This window comes from Orycteropus afer, unplaced genomic scaffold (genome assembly GCF_000298275.1).
Source record: "Orycteropus afer afer isolate SDZICR_OR568_19922 unplaced genomic scaffold, OryAfe1.0 scaffold00311, whole genome shotgun sequence".
In the NCBI taxonomy this organism is placed as follows: domain Eukaryota; kingdom Metazoa; phylum Chordata; class Mammalia; order Tubulidentata; family Orycteropodidae; genus Orycteropus; species Orycteropus afer.
This window is the reverse complement of record NW_006921898.1, coordinates 3,331,399-3,357,103: the sequence shown is the minus strand read 5'-3', so window position 1 is coordinate 3,357,103 and position 25,705 is coordinate 3,331,399. Positions and strand designations below refer to the sequence as shown.

The 25,705-nt window shown below is 44.2% G+C and overlaps 2 protein-coding genes and 1 non-coding gene across 3 annotated transcripts in view; all 3 read left to right on the top strand.

The window, feature by feature from the left end:
- The window catches only part of SMARCC1 (SWI/SNF related, matrix associated, actin dependent regulator of chromatin subfamily c member 1), a 200,353-nt gene extending 185,590 nt beyond the window's left edge, over positions 1–14,763 (top strand). The window contains exons 28-29 of the mRNA XM_007951765.2: positions 13,002–13,178; positions 14,669–14,763. Coding sequence (XP_007949956.2) covers positions 13,002–13,178; positions 14,669–14,763 — 272 coding nt within the window. The remainder of the gene's footprint in view (positions 1–13,001; positions 13,179–14,668) is intronic.
- LOC122151131 lies at positions 11,291–11,394 on the top strand. The gene has a single exon (XR_006163990.1). It is a non-coding gene; the product is annotated as a U6 spliceosomal RNA (small nuclear RNA).
- Positions 14,764–19,574: 4,811 nt separating the features above from the next.
- CSPG5 (chondroitin sulfate proteoglycan 5) overlaps positions 19,575–25,705 on the top strand; it is a 22,725-nt gene continuing 16,594 nt past the window's right edge. Inside the window, exons 1-2 of the mRNA XM_007951764.2 lie at positions 19,575–19,639; positions 25,082–25,519. Coding sequence (XP_007949955.2) covers positions 19,575–19,639; positions 25,082–25,519 — 503 coding nt within the window. The remainder of the gene's footprint in view (positions 19,640–25,081; positions 25,520–25,705) is intronic.

Sequence of the window (25,705 nt, the reverse complement as noted above, 5' to 3'; positions counted from 1 at the left end):
TCAAGAAAATTTAATAGGACACGCTCGTTATTTACATTAGAGCCAAAGATAATTATTTGGGCCAGTTAGCTAGCTTTTGGTTTTTGGCCAGAATTTGTAGCGTGTGAACTGGGAGAAAATCAGCCTCTGAAAGCCATTAGGGTTGGGGAATGGCAGGGAGATGGTCAAGGCACAGTTATCAGAGAGAGAGAGTGGTTAATTTGTCCAGTTTTCTAGCTTCTTAGACTTTATATAATTATGTCTGTAAGTGACATGAAATCTTTTCTGAGCAAAACTGGCCAACAGTTAGTGGTAGAGCCCATTAACATAGGAGCTCATTGTCTTGAATCTATTGGGCTATCACATACCAGAGTGTTTCATATAAACTGACACTGTATACGTTCCATTTAGTTTGCACCTCCACCTCTACAGGCCCCCTACACACACACACATCCCACCTTAACTTGATTGAAATGATTGAAATTTTTGTGTAGAGAATACTGTCTGTCCTCTTTCTCTCTTCTTCAGCTTAATTATTTGATCCTACTCCTAATTCACCCAGGGACTTGAAATTTTTGTAGGGCTTTTTCTATGTCTCTGATGAAGTGTCTCCAGTTCATTTGTTCCTACCAAGTAAAAAGCCAAAAGAAGTATCTGTAGTAGGATATTTCTGGCTTAAGTTGGCAAATGGAAACGGGAGGCTGGCCACATTCATCATTAGACCACCGTTAGGTTTTGCCTGGTCTTTGATAAAATGCACAGCATTACATTTCATTTCTTTTCTTTTCATTTAAACTGTAATATAGTGTGATTTCATCAAATGACTCCTAAATTAGAGCCTTACTAGTTCTCCCTGTGAGGCTGCCATTTCAGGTGGCAGAAGATGAATAGTCATGGTCACAACCAGTGCTTGAGCACATGTTATGTGTTAGGGATTATGTCAGGTTTTGCTACGTAGAGAAAGGGAAACAAGGCCAAGTACCTTTAAGTAATTGAATGTTTCACATGACTGATGTTTACCCGTTAAAATTTCAGCACTTATGTTTATATAAATAAATTTTGTGGAACACTTTCTAAAATGGATTGCAATCTTCCCAGCCTTCATAATAAATAAACCAAATGTACTTTAACTCATTCTTTGTGAGTCAAAATTATGAATTTCACACTAAATTTTTCCCTACCCCTGTTGGATTCTCACTTTCTATGCCTACTCTAGCTCTAGCCCACCCTACCTTGCCTTCTGATTTGTTTAATGTCATCTAATGTTGAAGCAGGATTACCACATGATGATCTAAGATGGTCTGTTGGCATAAAGCAAGTCTTGGTACTTGGACTTTAGTTACCTCTGGATAGTCAGACTTTGCTTCTCTCTCATGTTCCAGTGGGCATCGAGATCACCAGCACCTGGTCACATGAAGACAGACACTAATTCCAATAAACCTTTTAGTATTTTTAGGGAATAAGAAACTATGTCTTGAAAATAAGGAAAAACTGGGTCTTACTGGACTCCCCACTCCTTTTTGGGGTAGATATTGCCTGCCTTTCATACCTTCCCTTGTTTTAATTATTTTGTTAACACTGGTTTGTTTGGTGCATTTAATCAGGCTTACTTTAAACTGGGGAATTTTCGCCCATTTTCCTCAGGTGCGATGTAGTCGTGCCATGGTCACACTGGTGTGGCTCTCACTATTGAGTTGTTACTAATGCCTCTGAACATTATCTTTGTGCCAAGGTTGTCTCTGCTATACTTCTCATTGCCCAGTGGCTGTGTCAGGAGGGTCTGGCTGATTGGCTTATGACTAATAGCTCAGACATTTTTTAATTGGCTCATTGTAATTGTGAATGATTAGAATTGGCATATTATCGTCTGCTTTAATCTTAAGAGTTACTTTTCTCAACTCTTCAGCATTATTAACTGCTGTACTAGCCCGTTGATTGGTCTGTGGAGGGGACAGATAGAGGATTGTTCTCAGGCAATCCTGTCTTGCTAAAACTGGCACAGCCTGGCTTGTGGGGATGGCTGCAGATGGAGTATAACCTCATCCCTCTGCCTGTCTTAGAATGGATCAAAAGCAGCTCAGGACTCACAGGACCTCAGGGCTTCCACTGCTTCTGTATTTCACCAACAAAAACTAGGCTAAGGAGGTTTTAGTGGCTAAGACACTTGCCTGCTAACCAGACGGCTGGCGGTTCAAACCCACCAGCCACTCCTCGGAAGGAAGGTTGGGCAATCCTACTTCCGTAGTGATACTGCCTCGGAAACCCAAGGAGGGGTCACTATGAGTCGGGGCCGACTCGACGGCACATAACAACAACAACAACAGAAACTTAATTATTGTTTTCTTCTGAGGACTGTTCTAAGGCCCAGTCTCTTGGCATCTATAAGTATTAAGTAGCTGCTCTGTTCTAGATCCTGTGCTGATGCCAAGGATGCAAAGCAAAATAAGAACATGGCCTATTCCCTCAAAGACCTTCCAGTTGAATGTGGAGCCCCACAGTCATTTGTGTACCATAATATAAGGTTGATACAGGTGGTATGGGGATATATAGAGAGAAGCACATTCACAGGTACTGAGACTCAGGAAGAAATGATGAGCCCCTGAGGAAGAAGAATAAACCAGAAAAACCAAATTCAAATGCCATTGAGTCGGATCCAACTCATAGCAACTCCTCCTTGGGTTTCTGAGGTAGTATCAGTACAGAAGTAGATTGCCCAGTCATCCGTCCGAGGAGTGGCTGGTGGGTTTGAACTGCCAGCCTTCTGGCTAGCAATCAAATGCTTTAGGCACTATGCCACCATAAAATGGACAGCCTGGTTATTACTCTCCAAATATTTCTTGAGCGTCTACTACATACCAGGCATTAGAATTTACACTGGGCAACATTGAAATGATAGGCCCCACCATCAAAGAGCTTTTCTAGTGTGGCAGAAAAATTGTTAGAACACAATTACTATTACATTGGAAAAAACATGTAGGGGAGGGCATCAGGCAAGTTTCACACTAGCTAAGAGTTGAGAGTGAGTAAAAATTTGCCAAGTAGATAAGGAGGTAATGTGTTAATGCTCTTCCAAGTTTTTTCATTTATATATATTACCTCAGTTTTAGTCTTCATAGAAATCTACTGAATAAGTTGGTTCTATTATTCCCATTTTAAAGGTGAACAACCTGTTGTATAGAATGGTTTATAACATGACCAAAGTAACACACTAATGGTCTCTGAGTTTCTGAAGTGAAGGAAGTAGCTGTAGGCAGAGAAAAGCTTGTAGATGTCAACAGTGTGTTTGGGGAACCACTAAAGCAGAGAATACCATTGTCTGGTTGTTTCCAACTCATAGCAACCCTATAGGACAGAGTAGAACTGCCCCATAGGGCTTCCAAGGCTTTAATGTTTACAAAAGCAGACTGCCACATCTTTTTCCTGTGGGGTGGCCAGTGGGTTCAAACCACTGACCTTTTTTTTTTTCTTTCTTTGTTTTTTTCAGTCATGATTTGGGTGAAAGTTTACAGAGCAGATTGACTTTCCATACAGCAATTCACATACACGTTGTCTGATGACATTGACAACAATTTCCCACAATGCAACAGTTCCCTTCCACTTCCTTCCCATGGTTACCTCTTTCCTATGTCTTTCCCTCCATGCCCTCCTGCCCCCTGAGCTGTCTCCCTGTGCATACAAGCCTTTCTATTCTCCCATGATTGTTCTCTCCAAGGAGTGTATCTACCTAGTGTAAATGTTCATCTCATATGCCTGTCTTTTGTTTGGCTGGAACCCACTGACTTTTTAGGTTAAGTGCCAAGCACTTAACCACTATGGGGTCTCACTGATAGCAAACCCCATCTAAAACCCTGAATTAATTATGTGGAAGCAACCTCTCTAGCTCTCACTTCCCTTGTCTTTGCAGTGGGGATGATATTAATGCCACATCTTTCTCCTGTGGAGCAACTGATGAGTTCAAACAGCTGACCTTTTGGTTAGCAGCCAAATGTTTAACTGTGCCACGAGGGCTCCTCTTGGGGACTCATTGGCAGTTTACTGTTTCTAGAGCATGCTGTACGGTCCAGACAAGGCCATAGCTTATAGAAGGGAGTGTTGTAGGGCCAGGTCATGTAACACCTTTTACATCTTGTAAAGACACTGACGTTCTTACTTTCTGATGGTGAGCTCTGGACACGGTATTAACCAAAGAAGCATGATCTGAATTTCCCTGTTAGAAAGTTCATTCTTGCTGCATTGGGGCAAGCATTGAAGATTGGGGATAAAGGGAGAAGACTGAGAGCAGCAGTAAGATGACTGCAGCAGCCCAGGGAGATACTTGAGAGCCTGTACTGGGACAGTAAACCATGGTATGAGCTCTTCTGGTGGGCTTAGTCTGCTTTAGAGAGTGACACTTGGCAAGTGATGCAGAAGGTAATGAGGTTTAGGAGCAACCGGGTTAGAAACCTCGATCAGCAAGCCACTCATCTCTAAAGAAGATAGTCAAGAGGACAATTTGGGCACAGGCACAAGATTGTGCCAGGGATGGCCTGGAGTACAGACATGATCTGGAGCTCTGTGAGAGCACTGAGGGTGAGGAGTGTAACTTCTTCGCAAGGTTTAGAATCACAGTTTTAAAGGAGTTGTTAGAGATAGCTTGGTTTTATACATGAGGAACTTTAGGTCCCAGAAGGCCAAAGAATTTGTGCAGAGTCACATGTTTGGCAAGGGCATACCTTGACTCAGAACCCAGGTGTCTAGACACCTGTGCAAGGTATTCCTTGAGCACACCCTGGGATGTGATATCCATTACAACACAGGAAACCAAGGAGAGTAGTTTGGGTAGTGGCTTACTTGAGCAGGAAGAGTTCTTGTGACTGTTGGGAGTTGCCTGTAAGGTAAAGTAGATAGGACTCCAGAGGCCTTGGCATACATATAACCGAAGATTAGCTATCAGTGAGTTGAGTTAAAAGGAAATGACAGCTATCTGGCATGTAAGTGTGCATTGGAAGCTGTGCCTTCCCCTGGGCATTTTCAGTAAATGAGGTACTCTTGAGTATTCCTACCTCACGAATCTAGAGTAAGCTGCCGGCTGTGGGGAAGCCTTTGCTTTGCCTGTGTCTGTGTTTGTGAAAAGCAGGGAAAAGGAAGTACCAGTTTAAATATCATTACACTTTCTTTACTATTGACAGTATAAAAAATTTGGGAAGTGGAACTCAAAACAGGAATTGGTCTGATTTGAGAAATCAGACATGGTAGAGATGATATTCTAGGAATAAAACTGGAATAGTTTGCCTGAATCATTGAAATACTGGGTCTTTAAAGACATTTCAACCAAGGTATCAGGCACACTCAGCTTAAGCTCCCAGTTAGACCCACTTAAACAACGGTACCCTTGGGAAATAGTACTCAGGAAAGGATTACAACCAGTGTGTTCCCCAACCTGCCCTCTGATCTCACAGTCCCATGCTGAAAGGGAAGAAGGATTAGCCCATCTCAGCAGCCAAGTTTTTATTATTCTCAGTGCCTTCGGCCCTGTTTGCATCATGTGATAACAAGGCTACAATGCCACTTTCCGGAGTAGCAGGTTACATTTACAAAGAAAACAGTGAGGGCCCAATCCTCAACAAAGAGCGTTTGTTGAAGGCGCCCCCAGGAAGCTGCTGGAGGGAAGCAGCAGTCTCTGAGGAGCCCAGGCTTTCCCTCGCACCCTGATTGTGTTACTTCCGTTCTCCTGGGGCCTCAGCCAGAGGATGTGCTGTGTGGACAGTTAGAAATGGACTGATGAAATGTGCCTGGGATTAGAATTTCACAGGTTCCCTTTCCTAGATCCATTTTCTTCTCCCACCTGTTTCTCCCATCCCAGAGAATAAAAAGGAAATCCTTAAATAGTGTTCTGTTAAGCATAATAGGCGTAACACTTTAGTAAAAGATCTAATAAACCTGTGAGAGTTTTTCCACTAGACTAAACCTAATTTTAGCAAACCTATCCATTTTTCTGGCTTCAGATGCCTGCTGTTTTTGTGTGTGGTTAGGTTTCTTTTTAAAAAAAAAAAAAAAAAACCTTGTAAGTAGGTCAGACTCCCACCAATTTATGCTTTGATACTGCTGTTTTGAAGCTCTCCCCCATCTCTCTCATCTCTCTCCTCTTGCTCTACTGGGAAAGAAATATCTGAGTATTTAATTTGGCAGGGCTTGCTCCTATCTATTTCAGGCTCATGTGGGACAAACTTCTTGATGAGTAGTAAGAATTAATGGAAACATCCTTAGACATTGTCATCCATGGAAAAGTGTTGAGGCCTATGTATGAGACACCAAAAGAGCCACAATGAAGTTTAGATTTCAAAAGGACAGGGCTTGGTCTATTGAAAAAAATTGATTGTGTCTTCTCTCTGGTCTTCTTAAGTTCTGCCCTGTTTGTGGATTCTTAGAAATTGCCTTTTCCAAGGGGAGAAGAGATACTCTTTGAGACAGGGTGGTGTAGAAGAAGAGAGAATGGGCCTCGGGGTCAGACAGATCTGGTTTGAAATCCAGCTCAGTCTCTTGCTCCTTTTGACCTTGGGCCAAATTATACAGCTTTTTTATCACGAAACTGAACCCTTACAATCTCACATCTTCCTAACAACTTGGAGGATTCATTAAGATAACTTTTCATTTTGTCTGACCAAATGGCCGTCCCTGAGTCAGAGAAATTCTCATTTGCTTTCCTGTCTTTTCTCTGAAACCACTGCTCTGGTTCTGCTAGCACTGTGAGTCACGGAGCAGGTAACAAGTAACTTGTGGACAGGGTAGGGATGGTGCTCTCACTCTTGGAGTGATCCATTGCTTTCCTTAGAGACCTTTGCCTGTGAGGATCCCACAAGCAGAAGTAAAAGATTTCTCCTCTAGCCCTTCTTTTTTGCTATCACTTCTCCCAAGGAGCCGTTGTCATCTCATACCCTGAACACTTACATCCCACTGGCTTTATGCTACTGTTTGTGATGGGGCATAGAGGAACCTGATTTTTCAGAAAGCTTAAGAATCTCTAACAAGAGAAAGGTATTTTGTGTTTCGTTTTTCCAGCTTTTGGATTTATAGCCTTGACAAACCCTAGCCTGCCCTCTCTCAGAGTGTTGCCATAAAGATGTAGGGAAATAGGCCAGTGCCACTGGGCAGGTACCTTTGGAGACAACACTGCCAGCCCTATGGGCTCATCTCAGTGGATGATGGACAAGTGTCACCTCATTGGCTAAGTCAGTCTGCTGTTCCTTGCCAGACTCTTTCTGGAATGGTTCATTTCTCTGCTGCAGTGCACACTCTGAGCTGCTGGTTAGGAGAATTGTTTCTGTCTAGAGGTGGAATGACTAATTATCGGTGCGTTGGCAGCAAGGTTGTATCACTTAGTCTCTGAGCCTGGCTAGAAAGGGTTGGATTTTAACACTGGTTACAAGCACCATCTCTGGAGCCCAGTTGTATGGCTCTCCTCATTTACGTGCTTTATGACCTTAGACGAGTTACTTAATCTGTATGCACTTCCCTTTCCTTCTCCAAGGTAACAGCAGTGCCAGTTCATAGTGTTGTTATAGGGATTGAATGAGTTAACATTTACAAAGCTCTCAAGTGTCTAGAATATTAAAAAAAAAAAAAACCTCAATGCCTTGGAGTCGGATCCAACTCATAGCAACCCCTCCTTGGGTTTCTAAAGCGGTATTACTGCAGAAGTAGATTGCCCAACCTTTCCTTCTAGAAGTGGCTGATGGGTTTGAACCACCAACCTTATGGTTAGTAGTCAAGTGCCTTAGGTAGTACACTACCAGAGCTCCTGCTTGAGGTATCAGTGTAATATACTCTTTCACACTGGTGAAAATGAGAAATGATCAGGACTAAACAGTGGTGTGTTATGTATATGGTCAGCTTCTTATGTGCTCTTTCTTCTTTCTCCCTTACGTAATACTGGTCCTGGCCTGTTTACCTCAGCCATCTTTGTAAAAGCTTCACTTCTCCACTATCAGTTGTCTAGAGAGACTAACCTGCAAAGGACTGGCAAAATGTTCTTCCTTACTTAAGTCCTCTGCCCAGGTTGAAATTGGTGGAAGCAGTCTGTACTCAGTTTGTAGGCCCGGGCTGTCTTATCTGTTCTAGCACAAAGCCTTTATGACAACGAGTCCATTAGAAATGTTTTTTTGGTCTTGAAATTAGAGTTCCGTGGGGCTGGGCTTAAAAATAGACCTTCTGTCTCCAACAGAAAGGAAAAAAATCTCCTGTCGCAGTTCCCAGAATACCATCAGAGAATTGTTAGTAGAGACTTAGAGAGTAGGAAACACTGTCTTGTTTTTAGTAATGGTGTGGCAGGTGGTTTAGAGGTAGTAAGGGAGTGGCAAAGGGTCACCCCAAAAGGGAGCAGGAAGAGTACCAGTCCTTTTGCATAGGACTGGCTCTGGTCCTTATAGTAAGACTCTCTGTGTATCACTGCCCCTCTTCCCATTTGAAAATTTGAGAGTTCTGTGTCTTCCCATTACCCCATCCCCTGCAATGGCAGCCAATCCCGCATTTCCTTTGCTAAAGCAAAAGTAGTCCTCCCCTCTCCTTGCCATTCCATCCCTACTCTTCATGTCACACTCCAGTCACATGCAGAGCCTGGATTTCTCTGTCTTGGTGCCTCTTCTTCAGAAACTGATGTTTGGTTTCCTCAGCTACTCAGCTCCTGCTGGGGCTTCTCATCCTCACTCGGTCCCTGCTTCTCTGCAAAAGCTCTTTTTCTCTGCTCTAGGCTCTGACTCCTGTGCATCCCTTGTCAGAGCTTTCATAACACAGCATATCAGATCCAAGTTCTTCTTTTTTTGTGCAAAACATTTTAGCAAGTCCCTTGTAGCCTTACCATTCCCACACCACCACCCTAGACGGGCTAATCCAGCTTCCTCTACCAGTTACTGTTGAGTTGTCAATTCTGACTCTTAGCGACTCCCATATGTGTACCACCAACCTTTCAGTTAATAGTTGAGCCCTTAACCTTTTGTGCCACCCAGGGACTGCCTTAACCTCCTTTGCCTTGAGTCCTATCAGACAGACCCAGTGTAGTCTCACATTGTTCCTTGTTGAAATGCAGAGGATAGATAATTAGATGATGCTGGTACTTCAGAGGGTATTGCAAGTATTAAGATGCTACTTAAAAAGTACCAGATCACTAAGCACTCACTAAGTGCTCTTGGGAATAAAAATGTGACATCTATGCAGTTTGCCATTTAACTTAAACTATGTCTTGTGTTTAGATAGTCTGCTGTTGTCCTTTCCCTAATACCCCACCTTCAGTTTATTTAGACATCATCCAAAATTCCAAATCATTCACAAGTTTTTCTTGATGAACTAGAGGGTAGCAGTTTCTTCATCTTACGCCTTCCATGTTTTTTCCTTGGTGTACCTGCCATTCCTTCATATGTAATCATCCTTTGTGTGACTTACAGTGGACTTCATGTCTGTCTGTGTTATGTTTGCGTCAGCTTCTGCATTGCTACTGTTAACACTGCTTGTGTCTGTCCTAGCACCATAGCACAGGCAAGCAACCGCTTTTACTGATGATAGACAGTTGGTCTAAGAGGGTATTAGAGTCTACCCAGGAGTGGGTCCTGTACCTCCTCTCGTTTTCTTTGAAGTGATTTCACCACATTATCTTCCAGGAGCCACGCTCTGGGGCTCCTCTGCTAGACACTGGCCTTGTTTACACTATCAAGTATAGAAAGTTGGGCCAGAGTTGCTGCTATGTTTATTTTGGTACATGTGTTGAGGCAGTATGTTTTTTTAATAGTCCCCAAAAACAGTGGACCACCATCTCTGATCTCTGCTTGGCTCTTGCCTCTCAGTGAGTTCTTTACATCAGCACCCCTGCAGCACAGGGCTCCTCTCTGGATCCTGTGTCCAATAACAGACATTGGAGATGTCTGTTTAAGGCTTGGCTCTTCATGTGTCTGTCTTAAGACAGGTCTTTTTCTAAGCAGTGACAGGGAGAAGTCTTTAGTTATCTTCAGTACTGTTCAGTAATGTATTTTAATTCCTAGTTAGCTGATATCAGGTGATACTGACTCCCAAATTTTCCAGGACTAGACTTCAAACACTCTTATTTCCTTGTGTAAAAGAGCTTCTGCTTTGTTTTGTACCCTTTAAATTATCCTCCTTAGTTTGTAGCTCTTTAGAACCAAGCCCAGCAGCTAAACCACTGGTTTTAAATTTAAATTTTAAATATTTACCATCATATCTAAAGCTAGAGGTTGGTAGATTCCAGCCCACAGGCCCAAATGATGTAGCCTGCTGCACACAACAGAACAAGAGGATACTGCATGGTTTAAAATCAGGAAGGATGTGCATCAGAATTGTATCCTTTCACCATACTTATTCAGTCTATATGTTGAGCAAATAATCCAAGAAGCTGGACTCTATGAGGAATGCAATATCAGCAATGATGGGTCTTTCCTCACCCAGAGCAAAGAAGAGTGAAGAAAACCAAAGACGCATGGGAACAATTACTCCAAGCGACTGGTAAGCCATGCAAGCCTCAGCCTATGTGACTTTGAGACCAGAAGAACTAGATGGTGCCCAGCTACCACTGTCAACCCCTCGGAGGGGGATCTATGTAGGAGATCCTGGATAGAGTGGGAAAACAATGTGGAACACAACTCAAAATCATTTGAAAAAAAAGGGGGGGACCAGGTTTGCTGGTCTGCTAGAGCCTGGTGGAACCACTGAGACTATGGCCCCTAGCTGCCCTTCAGGTCTGGAATGGTACCCACTCCGATGGCTTCTAGCCAAACACAAGACAGGCATATGAACTGAACGTTTACATTGGGTAGATACACTCCTTGGAGAGATCAATCCTAGGAGAATAGAAGGACTTTGTATGCACAGGGAGACAGCTCAGGGGGCAGGAGTGCATCAGAGGATTAGACACAGGGAAGAGGTGGCTATAGGGAGGAAGTGGGAGATTACAATCAATGTCATGAGACAAAGTATATGTGAACTGCTGTATGGAAGATGAATTTGCTCTGTAAACTACCACCCAAATTACAATAGAACTTAAAAAAAAAATGCAGCATCAGGATTGGAGGAAGACTCACTAACAGTCTGAGATATGCAGATGACATAACCCTGCTTGTTGAAAGTGAAGAAGACTTGAAGCACTTACTGATAAAGATCAAAGACTACAGCCTTCGGTATGGATTAAACCTCAACATAAAACAAAACTCCTCACAACTGGACCAGTAACCAGCATCACGATAAATGGAGAAAGATTGAAGTTATCAAATATTTTATTTTACTTGGGTCCGCACCAACACCCATGGAAGCAGCAGTCAAGAAGTCAGATGTCATGCTCGCTTCAGCAGCACATACACTAAAATTGGAATGATGCAGAGATTAGCATGGCCCCTGCACAAGGATGACGCGCAGATTCGTGAAGCATTCCATACTGTTCTGTAAACTCTCACCCAAATCACAATAAAAACTTAAAAAGAAAGAAAGAAAGAAATCAGATGTCGTATTGCACTAGGCAAATCTATTGCAAAAGACTTCTTTAAAGTTTTGAAGAACAAAGATGTCACTTTGAAAAGTAAGGTGCACCTAATCCAAGCCATTGTATTTTCATTCACCTCATGTGCGTGTGAAAGCTGGACAGTGAACAACAAAGACCAAAGAAGAGTTGATCTCTTTGAATTACAGTGTTGGTGAAGAGTACTGAAAGTATCATGAACTGCCAGAAGAACAAACAAATGTATCCTGAAAGAAGTGCAACTGGAATGTTCCTTGGAAGTGAAAATGGCCAGACTTCATCTCACCTATTTTGGTCATGTTGCCGAAGGGACCGTTCCCTGGTGAAGGATATCATATTTGGTAAAGCAGAAGGTCAGCAAAAAAGGGGAAGACTCAATAAGATGGATTGCCATAGTGGCTGATGGGCTCGAATATAGCAAGCATTGTGAGGGTGGTGCAGGACCGGGCAGTGTTTTGTTCTGTTGTGCATACAGTTGCTGTGAGTCGGAGCTGACTTGACAACAACAACTGCACACGAGCTACGAATGCTTTCTACATATTTAAATGGCTTTGAGGAGGTGGAAAGAATGATTTTCCACGTTATGTAAAACTGAGGTGAAATTCACATTTCATTGTCCATAAATTAAAATTTATTGGAACACAGTCATTCCCATTTTTTTATGTATTGTCTGTGATTGCCTTCACACTAGAACAGCAAAATTGAATAGTTTGCAGCAGAGATCATATGGCTCTCAAAGTCTAAAATATTTACTATCTGACTCTTTGCAGAAAAAGTTTAGTGAACCGTTAAAAAGGCTTAGTGTGAAACCAAATACAGGAAGTATCTTCCTGTGGTTTTTTTTTTTTCCCCCTTGGGTCTCCTGTCATTAATTTTAAACAGTAGGATGAAGAAATGATAAGATGTCTGTCTTCCTTCTCCCCCACTACCCCCCGGTGATTCTGCAAGGCCAGTGCTTCCTGGTGAGGATAGAGAGAGAGTTGTTTTGTTTTGTTTTGTTTTTGTGAACAAGTTTTGGAGATTCATATTATAATCCCTTTTTATGGGTGATTTCTCAGAAGTGATCAATACCCTTCCAGAAAAAGCTTGTGTGGAAAGCTCAGCTCTTGCCTGTGGAGCTTTGGTCCTTGGAGTATGGACTAGCTTGCTGTTAAAGTCCTTCTCACCGTTCCCTTCGGTCTGTGCTTGGCACTGTGTTTCCCCAGGAAGACATTGACAGTCCACTGCTCACCCAGCCAAACTAGAATGAATGCTTTCTTTTGGAGAGGCTTTTTTTGCCATTGCTTCTTACGCCTACCTATTTATACCAGGAATAATCAATCATTCCACAGACCTATCCCCATTAATACCCTGCCCCCCCACCAACCCCCCCAAAAAAAACCTGGACATATAGTTTATTATAGATTATTCCATTATCTTTCGTAGGGTTGGGCATGTTTGTCTGTATTGCATTGTCTTGGGCATTCATTTGCTCCCTTTTATATATACCCTTTGCCAGATTACTTACAGTATTTTAAATCTTTCTCCACAGGTCAGATACCAGGCCCAGGTTCCATGATGCCTGGGCAGCCCATGCCAGGCCGCATGATTCCCACTGTTGCAGCTAACATCCATCCCTCTGGGAGTGGTCCTACACCTCCTGGTATGCCACCAATACCAGGAAACATCTTAGGACCACGGGTTCCCCTCACGGCTCCTAACGGCATGTGTAAGTAGCACAGTGGGGCAACGTGTTAACCCAGAGTGTCAGGGGAGGGCTTTAGACAATGGAGGAAGTCTTTTTTCCTCTCCCTGACTTAACGTTGCATCTACCCTAGCCGCTAATAACTTCCACTGGTTTGGGAGGTCCTTGGACAATGTGACCTGTGACAGTGGGTTCCAGAAGATTGGTTTTTGGTTAGTGCTTATCAGTATTCCAGAGGAGCAGGTCCACAGGTGGAAAGGTTTGAGTACCTCATTCAGTCACACTTGTGTGCTACAGCCATCACAGCAGACATTTCCTGAGCACCAGGGTGTGGAGAGGTCAAAAGACATTTCTCTTCCATTGCCGTTTCAGCCTGTCCAGTTTGATCTCCTTAGACATTTAGAGCTACTGGTTGTTATTTTCTCTGCCGGAGCCTTTTGTGGATACGGAGTTCAAAAGTAGTGAGAATAAAGAATAGGAACTGGATAAAGGCAAGAATAACAAATTTCTTACGCCCATGGCTTTACAGTACTGGGCAGGCCATCTTGGGTGAGTTGTGTTCCCTCTTCAGGCCTCAGTTTCCTCCACTGTAAGATGATGACATGTGAGAGATTAGATCAGTAGTCTTTAAAGTGCTTTGAAAAGTCTTAGGAGTTTGGTGGAAACCTTCTGGGTGTGGGGTTGAAGGAGTTAACCAGTGAGCAACTGCGCTTTCTTTGTTTCACATATTTTCATTTCTGACAAAATCTAGAGAAGTTTTAAAAAAACTTTTTTTTTATTATTTTTTTTTTTAAAGATTAAGATTATTTTAAAAATCATCATCATCATCATCATCATCATCATCTCCTCTGGGGTTCCTTTGTATATTAAAGCTTCTAAAGCTGAGATGGTAAAGAGCCCAAGACACTCAGACTAATTGTTCCCTCCAGGACCTGACCTAGTTTTGGCCAAAAATCTAAGGACTATAGTTCAGGAGGCTTGGGGCCTCCCAGGAATGTCCAATTTGTCAGCACCTGACTCAAGTGAAGCTCTCTTGCCCTGGTAGAAACAGTTAATCATCAAGAAATGACTGTTAATCTATTGTGTGCCCAGCTATGTATGGTAGGCACTGTGGGACAGAGTAAAATAAGAAGACACAAAATTTGCCCAGGAAGGAGCTTATATTTAACTGAAAGGATAAAATTAGCACAGAGAACCTTTGAAATACAATAAAATTGTGTAATTAAGTTCTGAAAATGTCTGGAGTGATTCCTGGAAGGGGTGAGTCTTAAAGAGGCGAGACAGAGTCAGACACTTCCTACCCCCAGCCACTAGGGTTAGGGTATGCACCACAAGCAGCAGTCTGGAGGTTTGGATCTGACCTACATAGACCACAGTAGCAAAATGCCTCTCAGACTGCATTGGTTACCTGCCACAAAGGAAATTACCTCCTATGTCATTTGTCTCTGAATGGGCTCTTTCCTTAGCCCCTGGAGTGTCCTGCAGTGACGAGTTCCTCTTGGATGTGTTTGCAGATCCCCCTCCACCACAGCAGCCGCCGCTGCCACCACCCACAGATGGGGTCCCTCCGCCTCCTGCTCCAGGCCCTCCAGCCTCAGCTGCTCCCTAACCTGTAAGATGGAGGGAATTTCCATGCCCAGTGCCACCAGCTGGAGTGCGGATGACAAGACTTGTGCTCCTCAGCTCCCTTGGGTTTCTTCAGGATTTTTTCTTCTCATAGCCCCAAGCACGTGTCCCACATCTCCCCTTTCCTTCTCCCTTGAACCCCTTCCATGCTCTGACACCTCTTGTATCAGGTCCTCAGCTCTCAAAGAGAAACCTGTGCTGACAGTGTGCCCTAGTCATCCTAAAAGTAGCTGGTGTCTCCCCTGTCCTCATGTGGGGTAGGTTGCCAGGTTATCTGTAGGTCCTGTCAATATTAGTATGCTATATATCTTTATGATTTTAGCTCTTCTGCAGTTTTTCCTTTGTCTTTTCCTTTTATGATAATACTTTTTACTATCATTAATGTTTTTTTTTTCCCCTCTCTGTTGTCATTGTTTTAAAAGAGAGCATCCTAAGTTAATAGGAACCAAAAAAATGGTGATGGGCGGGGCATAGCCACAGGGGACAAACTTTAAGGCATTATAAGTGACCTTATTTCTGCTTATCTGAGCTAAGAATGGTTTTGACGGTGAAGTCTCCTAAGGCATTTGCCACACTTAGACGCACAGAAGAGTGATCCCACTGATTCCATTCCCTTGTGAGGGTCTCTACCCTGCCTGGCAGACCATACTACTTTAATATCATATGTGGCAGTGGAGAGCACCTACATTAGAACAAATCCACTCCTTCGCCAGGCCCCCTGGTTCTGGTTTTCTATGCAGATGATTTGTTGGACTGGGGGTGGGTCTTTTGTTTTTCTGAGGACAGTGTGAGCTTTGAGGGTTGGAATCTGGGAAGGTATGCCTTGGTCCCTTAGGCTAGCCAAGAGTGGTTGAGGAGTCTAGGGCAATGGCCACCTAATGAATCTAGCCTATTATTCACTGCTTTTTATGCATTGTTTTTTCACCTTCTTTCAAAAACCCTTAAAAAGAAAAGAAAAAAAGTAGATAGTGCTATACATTTTAGCTTATGGAACTTGTGGTTAGGATGGCTGGGAGTGCAAGTCCCCAAACTACCTCTTGCAGTAGCCAGGGTGAGTGTAATTTAGTGAAGCGGTACTTTAGGTTTGGGATGGAAATGGAGAAGAGGGACGGCACCAGCAGCCTCTCGTAACTTCTCCTTTCCCTTTCTGAGATCTCACATTCCATCTATCACGGGGTTGTCAAGGAGATGCTAGGGGAACCAAGAAGCTTACTTGGCACAGCATCATGCTTTGACGTTTGGGGTGCTCAGGCTGGGAGGGGATGCCATTCCAGAGGAAGAACCACAAACTGCCTTAATTTGAGCCCATTTCTAGCCGTATCATTGAGTGACTTAAGAGTTCCTGGTTTTCTCCCCTTCATCCTTCCTTCCTTCCCTCTCCCATGGGTGGGGAAAGGGTGTTTTTGGTAGAGCTTGGTTCCAAAGCACCTGGCCTGTTCACTTCACCTTCTCAAGTGGTGGTTTTGTTATTTAGAATGCAAGGTGAAACATCTTTGGATATCTTTTCTGTATATTCTATAAAGCTTTACATGTGAGAAGGTGTAAGGGGTGTTTCTAAAACACCTTAGAACTTTTTCCCTTAATATCAGAAAGCAAAAAAAAACACAGTTGAGATTTGCCTTTCAAACCCTCAGGTGTTGCCTCTAACCATGTGGTCCTGGTCATCATCAGAGTACTGGAACTGAGGAGACCTTGTTCCTTTAAGTGTTTGTTCTGGACTCTCAGAGTGTACATGAGCTGGTTCCTACTGGAGTTTAGTTTCAATACATTTGCCTCCAGAGAGGCCCCAGTGCCTTTTGAGAATGGCCAGGGTTTTCCCTACTTCCTGCCAGTCTTTCCCAAAGGAAACTCATTCCAAATACTTTCCTTTTCCCCTGGGGTCCTAGAAGGAAAATGGAATTCTGGTTCATACTGTGGTCCCTTGTAACCTCAGGTTTTTAATGTGATCACTTTCAAATTTAAAAGATCCAGGTGGAAATATTTTTATTATGCTGGTAATAATTCTACAGAATTTCTTAATTCTCAACACTTTGTTTCAGTATAAGTGATGACTTTTCTTTTCATGTCTGTGATCTAGTTTCATGCCTGAGAGAGAGCCACCCGATTTTGTGAGGAGGGGGGGAATTATATGTGGTTTTTGTACAAATGTGTGTTCCCTGTGTGTTGTTATTTTGGAAAAATGAGGAGAAGGGATTTTGGGACATGAAAGAAATAGATCAGGAAGGCTGATCTCCTTTTTGAATGAATAAATGGAACACCATTTCTGAATTCCAGTCCTGTTCTCTGCATTCATACACCAGTTTCTTCCTGTGTCCCATGAAGAACCTACATATTTAGCCCACCTGGTTTTGGTCAGTAATTAAAATTTATTGACCCAGGACTACGTTTATGATGTTTTAAGGAAAACAAGGGTTGAGTAAAGCCTTGCACACTGTTTATTTCCTTGGTCAGCATGAAATAGGATGAGTTGAAGCCATTCAGGAAAAGTGGGTAATTCTTGCACCTCCATGGGAGGAATTAGGTTTACTTGGTAAGCTGGAGAATCTTGGTAACTCTCTCAGAATCCAAGTCAGACAGCCCCAAGTTGGGAGACAGAAGATTCCGTAAACCTTGACATATTCTAGACAATAATGCTTGAGGAGCACATACCTTGTGCAGAAAACAGAAAAAAGCCATTGCCTTCAAGATGCTTATGAACCCAATAAGGCAAAAGAAGCCAATTTGGTGTCTGTTAGGAGATGAATTGCCCACCCAGCTCCTCATAGAAGTGTGCCGGTTGAGCTTTGCCTTCCAGCCTGCTAATGCTATAGTAAAGCAGGCTAGAGGTAGCTGGTCTCACGGGATTCTTCCACTCTTTCTAAGGAAGAGAAAGGAGGTTAATCATAGATCTAAACTAAGTAAAAACTGGTTGATAACACTTGAGTGTGAAATTATTTTTTGAACATAGTAGAATGTATACTCAAACCAGTTCTCCAGAGATACCTCAGGTTCTTGCTGTTGAGTAATTCCATCAGAGGAGATTGAGAACCATAGTTTTCCAACTTAATTATGGACCAGGATCACTGTAGGCTTGTTAACAGACATGTTGCTGGACGTTATTCTCATAGCTTCTGATTCAGTAGGTGTGGAGTGAGTCCTGATAATTTGCCTTTGTGACAAGTTCCCAGAGGATGCTGGTGCCCATCCCTGGAGAAGCACAGATTGAGAAGGTTATTTTGTAAATGGTCTTAGAGCAAGATGTCTGCAGTTCCTTGTAGCTCATTCTGTGAGACCATTTGTTCAATAAACATTTGAGGGCCTGATGTGTGCCAGGCTTTAAATCATGTATCCAGTGAAGTCATTGTGCATAAAATAAGCAAGGTCCCTAGGCCGCTTAACATTCTAATGGGGTGGGGGTAGGGCTCTAGGCCATAAATAACAAACCAAACCCACTGCTACCAAATCAATTCTGACTCACAGCAACCCTGTGGGACAAGTAGAACTGCCCTTCAGGGTTTCCAAGGCTGTAAATCTTCATGGAAGCAGACTGCATCATCTTTCTTCTGCGTAGTGGCTGATGGGTTCAAACTGCCAATCTTTTGGTTAGTACCTGAATGCCTTAACCACTGCACCACCAGAGCTCCTTAGACCATCAATAGTTAATGAGTATTTCAGATAGTGCTAAGCATTGTTGAAGAAAATTCAACTGTAATGAAGAATTTCTTGGGGACAGCTTTTGAGGGGTAAGGTGTAGAGTGAATTGGATGGTTGTCTGTGATTTCTGTCCCACTGAGTATAGCAACTAGAGGCTTTTCTGGGAAAACTTCATCTCAATGGCCAGAGTACCTTCTGGACAAAGTATGAACCCTTGAGAGATTGTATTTCTGCAGACCTCCCTGCCTATGGCTTCATTTTAAAGTCCCACTTTCTATCACTTATGTTGTAGGGGGACTTCCTTCTGAAAACAATATGAAAGCACCTTGATCTTCGTTAATGGGTTATTCTCCATTTTAGGAAATCCACTTCAGACGTTTAATACTGCACCACCAAAACTCCTTACACCTGCAGCTCGTTCCAGAGCATGTCACCAGTGCCTGTCACCTTTGCTTTGAACTCCTTTGTGACAGAGTTGAGGCAATACTGCTATACACAAAGGGTAACTGTAGGAAGGGATAACGTCCCATGGATCTCAGCCTAAACAGAGGTTCCAAAATCAACCATCTCTAGTTCCCTTTAGGTCCCCAAACTCTGTCCAAAAAGAGGAGAGAGTGAACTTTGGTCCCTCTCTGTTCCTGTCCTACCTTGCAGAACTGGAGCCATCTTTAATTCCATACTGCCCCAGAGGCCTTTCCAAACCCTTGCAACCCCATGCTAGAGCCACTAGATAACTTCATTTTGGCAGCGACCTTACCCTTCAGGGGAGTCACCTACCCTTAGTGTATAGTGTCAACCCAGTAGCCGTTCATCATGATAAATGGAGGAAAGAATGAAGTTGTCAAAGATTTCATTTTACTTGGTTCCACAATCAACACTAATGGAAGCAGCAGTCGACATCAAACAACGTATTGCAATGGGCAAAACTGCTGCTAAAGATCTCTTCAAGTGCTGAAAAGCAAAGATGTCTCCTTGAAGACTCAAGGTGCACCTAACCCAAGCCATGATATTTTCAGTCACTTCATCTGCATATGAGAGCTGGACAGTGAATAAGACAGACTGAAGAAGAGTTGATGCTTTTGAGTTGTGCTGGCAAAGAATGTGGAAGGTACCATTGGACTGCTAGAAAAACAAATCTGTCCTGGAAGAAGGACACCCGGCATGGTCCTTGGAAGCAAGAATAGCCAGACTTCATCTCATCACAGACTTCATACTCTAGTCACATTGTGAGAAGGGATCATTCCCTGGAGAAGGATACCATGCTTGGTAAAGCAGACAGTCAGTGAAAAAGGGGAAGGCCCTCGACAAGATGGTTTGACACAGTGGCTACAGCAGTGAGCTCTCAGGTATAGCAAGTATTGTGAGGCTGGCACAGGACTGGGCAGTGTTTTCGTTCTGTTGTACACAGGGTCGCTATGAGTTGGAGCGTAATAACAACAACAAAGCTGCTGTCAATCCTGACTCATAGTTACCCCTCCTTGGGTGTCCGAGGTGGTATCTCTACAGAAATAGATTGCCCAGTCTTCCTTCTGAGGAGTGGCTAGTGTGTTTGAACCTCCAGCGTTCTGGTTAGCAGTCAAATGCCTTAAGCACTACGCCACCAGAGCTCCCAACAACGTTGTTTGTTATGTACTGTCGAGTCGTCTCTAACTCATAGCAACCCCACCTTGGGTTTCTGAGGCAGTATCACTAAGGAAGTAGATTGTCCAACCTTCCAAGTGGCTGGTAGGTTTGAACCACCAGCCTTCTGGTTAACAGTCAAGTGCCTTAGGCACTACGCCACCAGCGCTCCCAACAACAATAGCCATCCTTAATACAGAACGGTGAAGACGACCTTGAGACCACTGAGATGGAAAAGAAAATGCCTCCTGCTTTTGTTCTGTGACAATCTACCATCTAAGCGGTTGTGAGGGCCCAGGAAGGGGTTAGAAAGCAGCATGCTCACAAACAATATTAGCCCCAGTGCACAGGCTGATTTCTGTGGCTGGTGTAATTGATCGATGGGTCTCCCACATTACAGCATTCCTTGTTCTGGTCAACTTATTCTGCTGCCTTTGAAGGATGTTAGCTACAGATCACTTGAGAAGCATTTAGAGAGGCCATCTGCTGAGACAGATCACTTCTGCAGACATGCCTAGTTGCTACAAATCTCAAGTGGTCTGGTGCTATGTGGCTTCCTCCCAACTGATTTGGCTTTGGAGTAATGAAATTCCAGAGGCCTTCCTAATCTGGTGGAAGATCCACTGCGTTAGTAAGATGACCACCTACAGATTATGATGGCCTTTTCTGAGGTGAGAGCACTTGCTCAATTGAGAATCCAGAGTTCCCTGAAACAAGGAGGTGAGGTGATAGCACAAAGACTGAAGTCCCTGACTCATTGTCCTTTTCTCCTTCCTGGGAATGGTCCAAGGAGATTGATTCCCTGCAGCTGGAACTGCGCATCTCTGCCAGAATGCTGGCAGGAGAGAGGCCATGCTAGCTGTTCCTTTCTAACTGATCTTTTCTGAGTCTGGACCTGACCCAATATTTTTCTGTCAAAAAAGAGATCACAGCATTAACTCTTAAATGCCTGGGTGGCAGTTGGGAGAGTGTGGAGGAGGTAGGGCTTCTGTTTTGCATCCTCATTCCCCTTGTGAGTTCAGGAAGCAGGACTAAAAAGCCTCTACATTAGAATGAAAAGAAGGTCTGGCATCTGGATCTTAATTCAAGGCCTGGCCTTACCACTCCACCAGCATGCTCTTGAACAAAGTTGATAATTCCTTTAGCATCACTTTGCAGATGTGTAAAATAGGCCCAGTAAGATACTCATTGTATGGTTCTGAAGAATGGCAAATCAGAGTGTTAAACCCACTGCCATTGAGAAGATTCCAACTCATAGCAAAGCTTTAGGACCAAGTAAGATTACCCCTTAGTTTCTTCTGTAATTCTACAGAAGCAGACTGCGTCATCTTCTTCGCAGTGGCTGGTGGGTTCAAACCGCCGACCTTTTGTTTCACAGCTGAATGCTTTCACTGCTATGCCACCAGAGGTCCGGGGGGGGGGGGGGGGAACGCTGCTGTTGAGTCAGATCTGACAACGACCTCTCCTTGGGTCTCTGAGGCAGTATCACTACGGAAGTAGATTGCCCAGTCTTCCGGGGAGTGGCTGGTGGGTTTGAACCGCCAGCCTTGTGGTTAGCAGTCTGATGCCTTAGGCACTACGCCACCAGAGCATTAGGAAAACTAAAAACTCATTAAAATGTTCATTAATACTGAGGACTTAAAAATCAAGGATTGCGCTGCCTCCTGTCCAGACTGAAGGATGTCGCCAGCTACTGCAATTGGAGCAGCTCCTGCCCTAGACAACAGCCCCTTGGTGAAGCCAGTGGCTTTACATGTGCAGGGAGGCAGGCAGTCGCCATGGCAATGAGCTTTGTGCCTCCCTTGACACCAAAGGCAGGTTGCCAAACCCAATAGGAACCTCGGGAGCATGCAGAAGCCATTGCCTTGGAAAGCAACTCTGATGCCCAGACACATGAGACTTGAACATGGGGACGTGTATAAACTCGGATGGAAATCAAGTTCCTTATTTTTCACTCTGTAATTCATAGTATCTTAATCTCTTTAGCCCACCCCAGTCCTTGTTCCTGTTGTTAAGTGTCATGAAGTCAGTTCTAACTCCTGGTGACCAACAATGAAATAATTGTCTAGACCTGTGCCATTCTCACAGTTACTGGTACGTTGGAGCCACTGTGTCAATCCATCACATTGAAGATCTTTTTTTTTTTTTTTGCTGACCCTTTACCAAGTACGATGTCCTCCACAGACTGGTCCCTCCTCATAACATGTTCAAAGTAAGCAAGATGAAGTCTCGCCGTACTCACTTCCAAGCAGCATTCTGGTGTGCTTCTTCCAAGATAGATTTACTCTTTTTTTTCTGGCAGTCCACAGTACATTCAACATAATATTCTTCACCAACACCATAATTCAAATGCATCAATTCTTCTTTGGTTTTCCTTATAAACTGTCCAGCTTTCCCATGCATGAGGTGAATGAGAAAGAAAAGGAAAAAAAAAAAAAAAAACATCAATTTGACACACTTTGGTTACCAAGCACTTTCACAGAACTCAAGTTACTGACTCTCCCAAGGTCACACAGCTTAATCTGATGCCGAATTCCACATCACACATGCCTGCCTGAATGTGCTTCCATCCAACTTGTGGCATTGTCACCCCCAGGTGAGCAGTGCTCAGTTCCAAAACTGCTGGCAAAGTCTGCTAGGAAGGATCAGAATAAGATTGTTTGAATGGCAACATTTGTTTTAGAATCTCAAATTGAAGTGGTAGTAATTTGTCTCCAGGAAAAAAAAGGTGGTTGGAGGAACGGACATGAGGAAGAAGACATTTCACTTCTCCATTTTGTACCATATGCTTGACTTAAAAACTGAATTTAAAAGAATGTATTTAGCACAGTATTTAAAGAAGATAGTATTGAAAATAAAATGAGAAAGTAAATGGAAGAGGGAGAGTTTTGTTTTTTGTTTTTTGTTTTTTTTTTTTTAGGATTTGGGTGAAGATTTACAGAGTAAATTCACTTTTCATACAGCAGTTCACATATACTTTGTCTCATGTCATTGACCAAAATTTACCACAATGCCACAGCTCCCCTCCCACTTCCTCCCCATAGTTACCTCTTCCCAGTGTCCATCCCTTCATACTCTTCTGCACCCTGAGCTATCTCCCTGTGCATAAGCAGCCAAGAGGGAGAGTTTTAACAAAGGGATAGGAGTAGGTCCCTATGGACATTTCTCTTGTGGAAAAAGTGGGAATGGTTGTCATCGCCGCAGAATCAAGGGATGTATCACTGAGACTGCCTTCCCATACAGATGTGCCTCAGGAAGAAGAGGTAGGCATGTCCACGAAGACCACTGATAGTCACCATCCAAAAACCAAGAAGATACCGAGAAGCAGAGGGACACTCAGAAACGTACCAAAAAAAAAAAAAAAAAAATTACAGGGGAAGCAGACAGACACAAAGGGGTGTGTGGGTGCTTCTGTGGCCAATAAAAGTGCAAGACCCTGAGTGATCTCTGCTCAGAGAAGGTTGGTTGTACAGACAAATCCTGGGGTTAGGAATTTACAGGGCCAACTCCTACTTTTCCTGTTATGTGCCATTGAGTCAGACCCGACTCATAGCGACCCCTCCTTGGGTTTCCGAGGCAGTATCACTACGGAAGTAGGATTGCCCCACCTTCCATCTGAGAAGAGGCTGGTGGGTTTGAACCACCAGCCTTCTGGTTAGCAGTCAAGTGCCTTAGGCACTATGCTACCAGAGCTACTTTTCCTGTAGTGTTTTATGTAAATTTACCCTGACTTTGAAATGGCTTTGAACCAGTTCATTTCCACTCTATACCTACTGAATCAGAATCTATTATTTTGACAAGAGCCCCAAGTGATTATATTATGTATACATAGATTCTTATAATAATATATGCACAAGAATCACCTTATGTATTCTCAGCAGAGGGTCAAACGTGAATGAACAGGTTTGAAGCATTGCTTTGAAATGATTGAACCAATCCCTACTTGCAACAAATGTATCACAATCCCCTTCACTTGCACTTGCAGCTTTTTGATCACTGAAAAGGCTTAGAGCCTTGCACTAAAGTAAGGCTAAATAAGAACCATATGCACCTGTTCCTACTCACCTACAAATTCTTAAAGACACGATTAGAAATGGATCTTGTTCATATCTTGGAGACTGCTTGTACTTCAAACTCCAGAGGTAGTATGAAGCCATGGAAAAAATGCCTCAAGAGGTCAGCCCCTTTGGAGAGAGCTCTAGTCCCACATTTCTGGGGTCAGGGCACGTCATTTATAAGCTTTGTACCTTGCTGAGCTTTGTTCTGCTTCAAGCTATGCACTCAAGTCCCACAGGGAATTACTGTAGATAAGTGATATGGTCAGGGCTTAAGTGTCTAACCACCTTGGGCGGTCTGAGGCAGCAGCTTTCACAGAGGGGGATGTGAGCTTTTCTGGCGAGGAGGGGGCATTTGCCAGGAAGACCAGGATTGGAAGGAAGGGCAGGCCAAGAAAATAGGCTATAGCAGTTCAGGTCAGAGAAACAGGCTCTCAACCAAAGCAACTTTTCTGGGGACAGTTATGAAAGATTGGTGAGACAGAATCTCCACTTTGGTCATCTAAACAGTCCCCTGGAGCAAAAATAGGAGCATCTCAAATACCAAGAGTTGCCCAGTCTCCTGGGCTTTGAAGCCAAATGTCAGTATTTGGGACAATAAGAGATCAGAGAGCCTCTAAAGGTGAAAGGGGCACTGAGGTCCTCGTATGAGTCTTCCCTGGACCTCCAGATGTGAGGGCTCTACTGCATCTGGCAGGTCGGTTTGGGGGGATAAGCAAGTGAGTTTCTGCCTCTCCAGAGGGAGTGGGCTGTGGACAGGACTGCACAAACCACACTAAGGGTTGATTGGTGCCGGCATGTCCCTGGACTAGAAGCTAGGTAGCCTGGATCTACCCAGAAACTTTGTGCTTTGGTGGCATGGGACCCCTGGGAGGTGATGGCAGAGTCACAGACATTTACAGCCTTGGAAACTGTATGGTGCGGTTCTACTCTGTCCTACTGTGTCACTGTGAATCTGAATCGGCAGTGATTTTTGGTGTGGATCCCGAGAAGGGAAAGGACAGAGGGAGAGACAAGTATTAAAGGCCACTCCCCAGGCTGCACCGAAGAGGCGAGGTCGGAAGCCGGACAGCCCCGGTCCTGGAGATACGTCCTGGGTGGACCAGGCTGTGGGCGGTCTAGGCTAGTAGCTCCGGCTGCAGACGGATTACATCTGATCCGATTAGAGCCTAGGCCATCGGCTTCGCCCCCTGCCCTGACGCTGCCAGCGCCCACCCCGCCCCTGTGGGGATCTGGCGACCTCCCCCAGCACCTGCCTAGCCCCGAACTCGTGGCGGGCGCTGAGCTGGGGAGTGGGCGCAGAGATCGGAAAAGCTCCGTGCGCTCCGGGTACCACCAATCGTTCCCACAGCGTGGCTCTGGCTTCCGCCGCCCAAGCCTGCGGGTGTCTGGGCCCGCGGCGACCCCGCCTCCGTCCTCGCCGCATGTCGGGTGGGTTCCTCGCGAGGGGGAGGGTCCGCGCAGCCCCTGCACTGGGAGGGCGGGACCGCGCCCCGCCCCGCAGGCCTCTCGCCGCTGCACCTGTGCGCTGCCGCCACGCGCGGCGCTGTGCGCCTTCCCCTGCGCAACTCCACGTTCGTCTGTCTCGGTGTCCGGGGCGGGTGGTCTGTCTGTCCT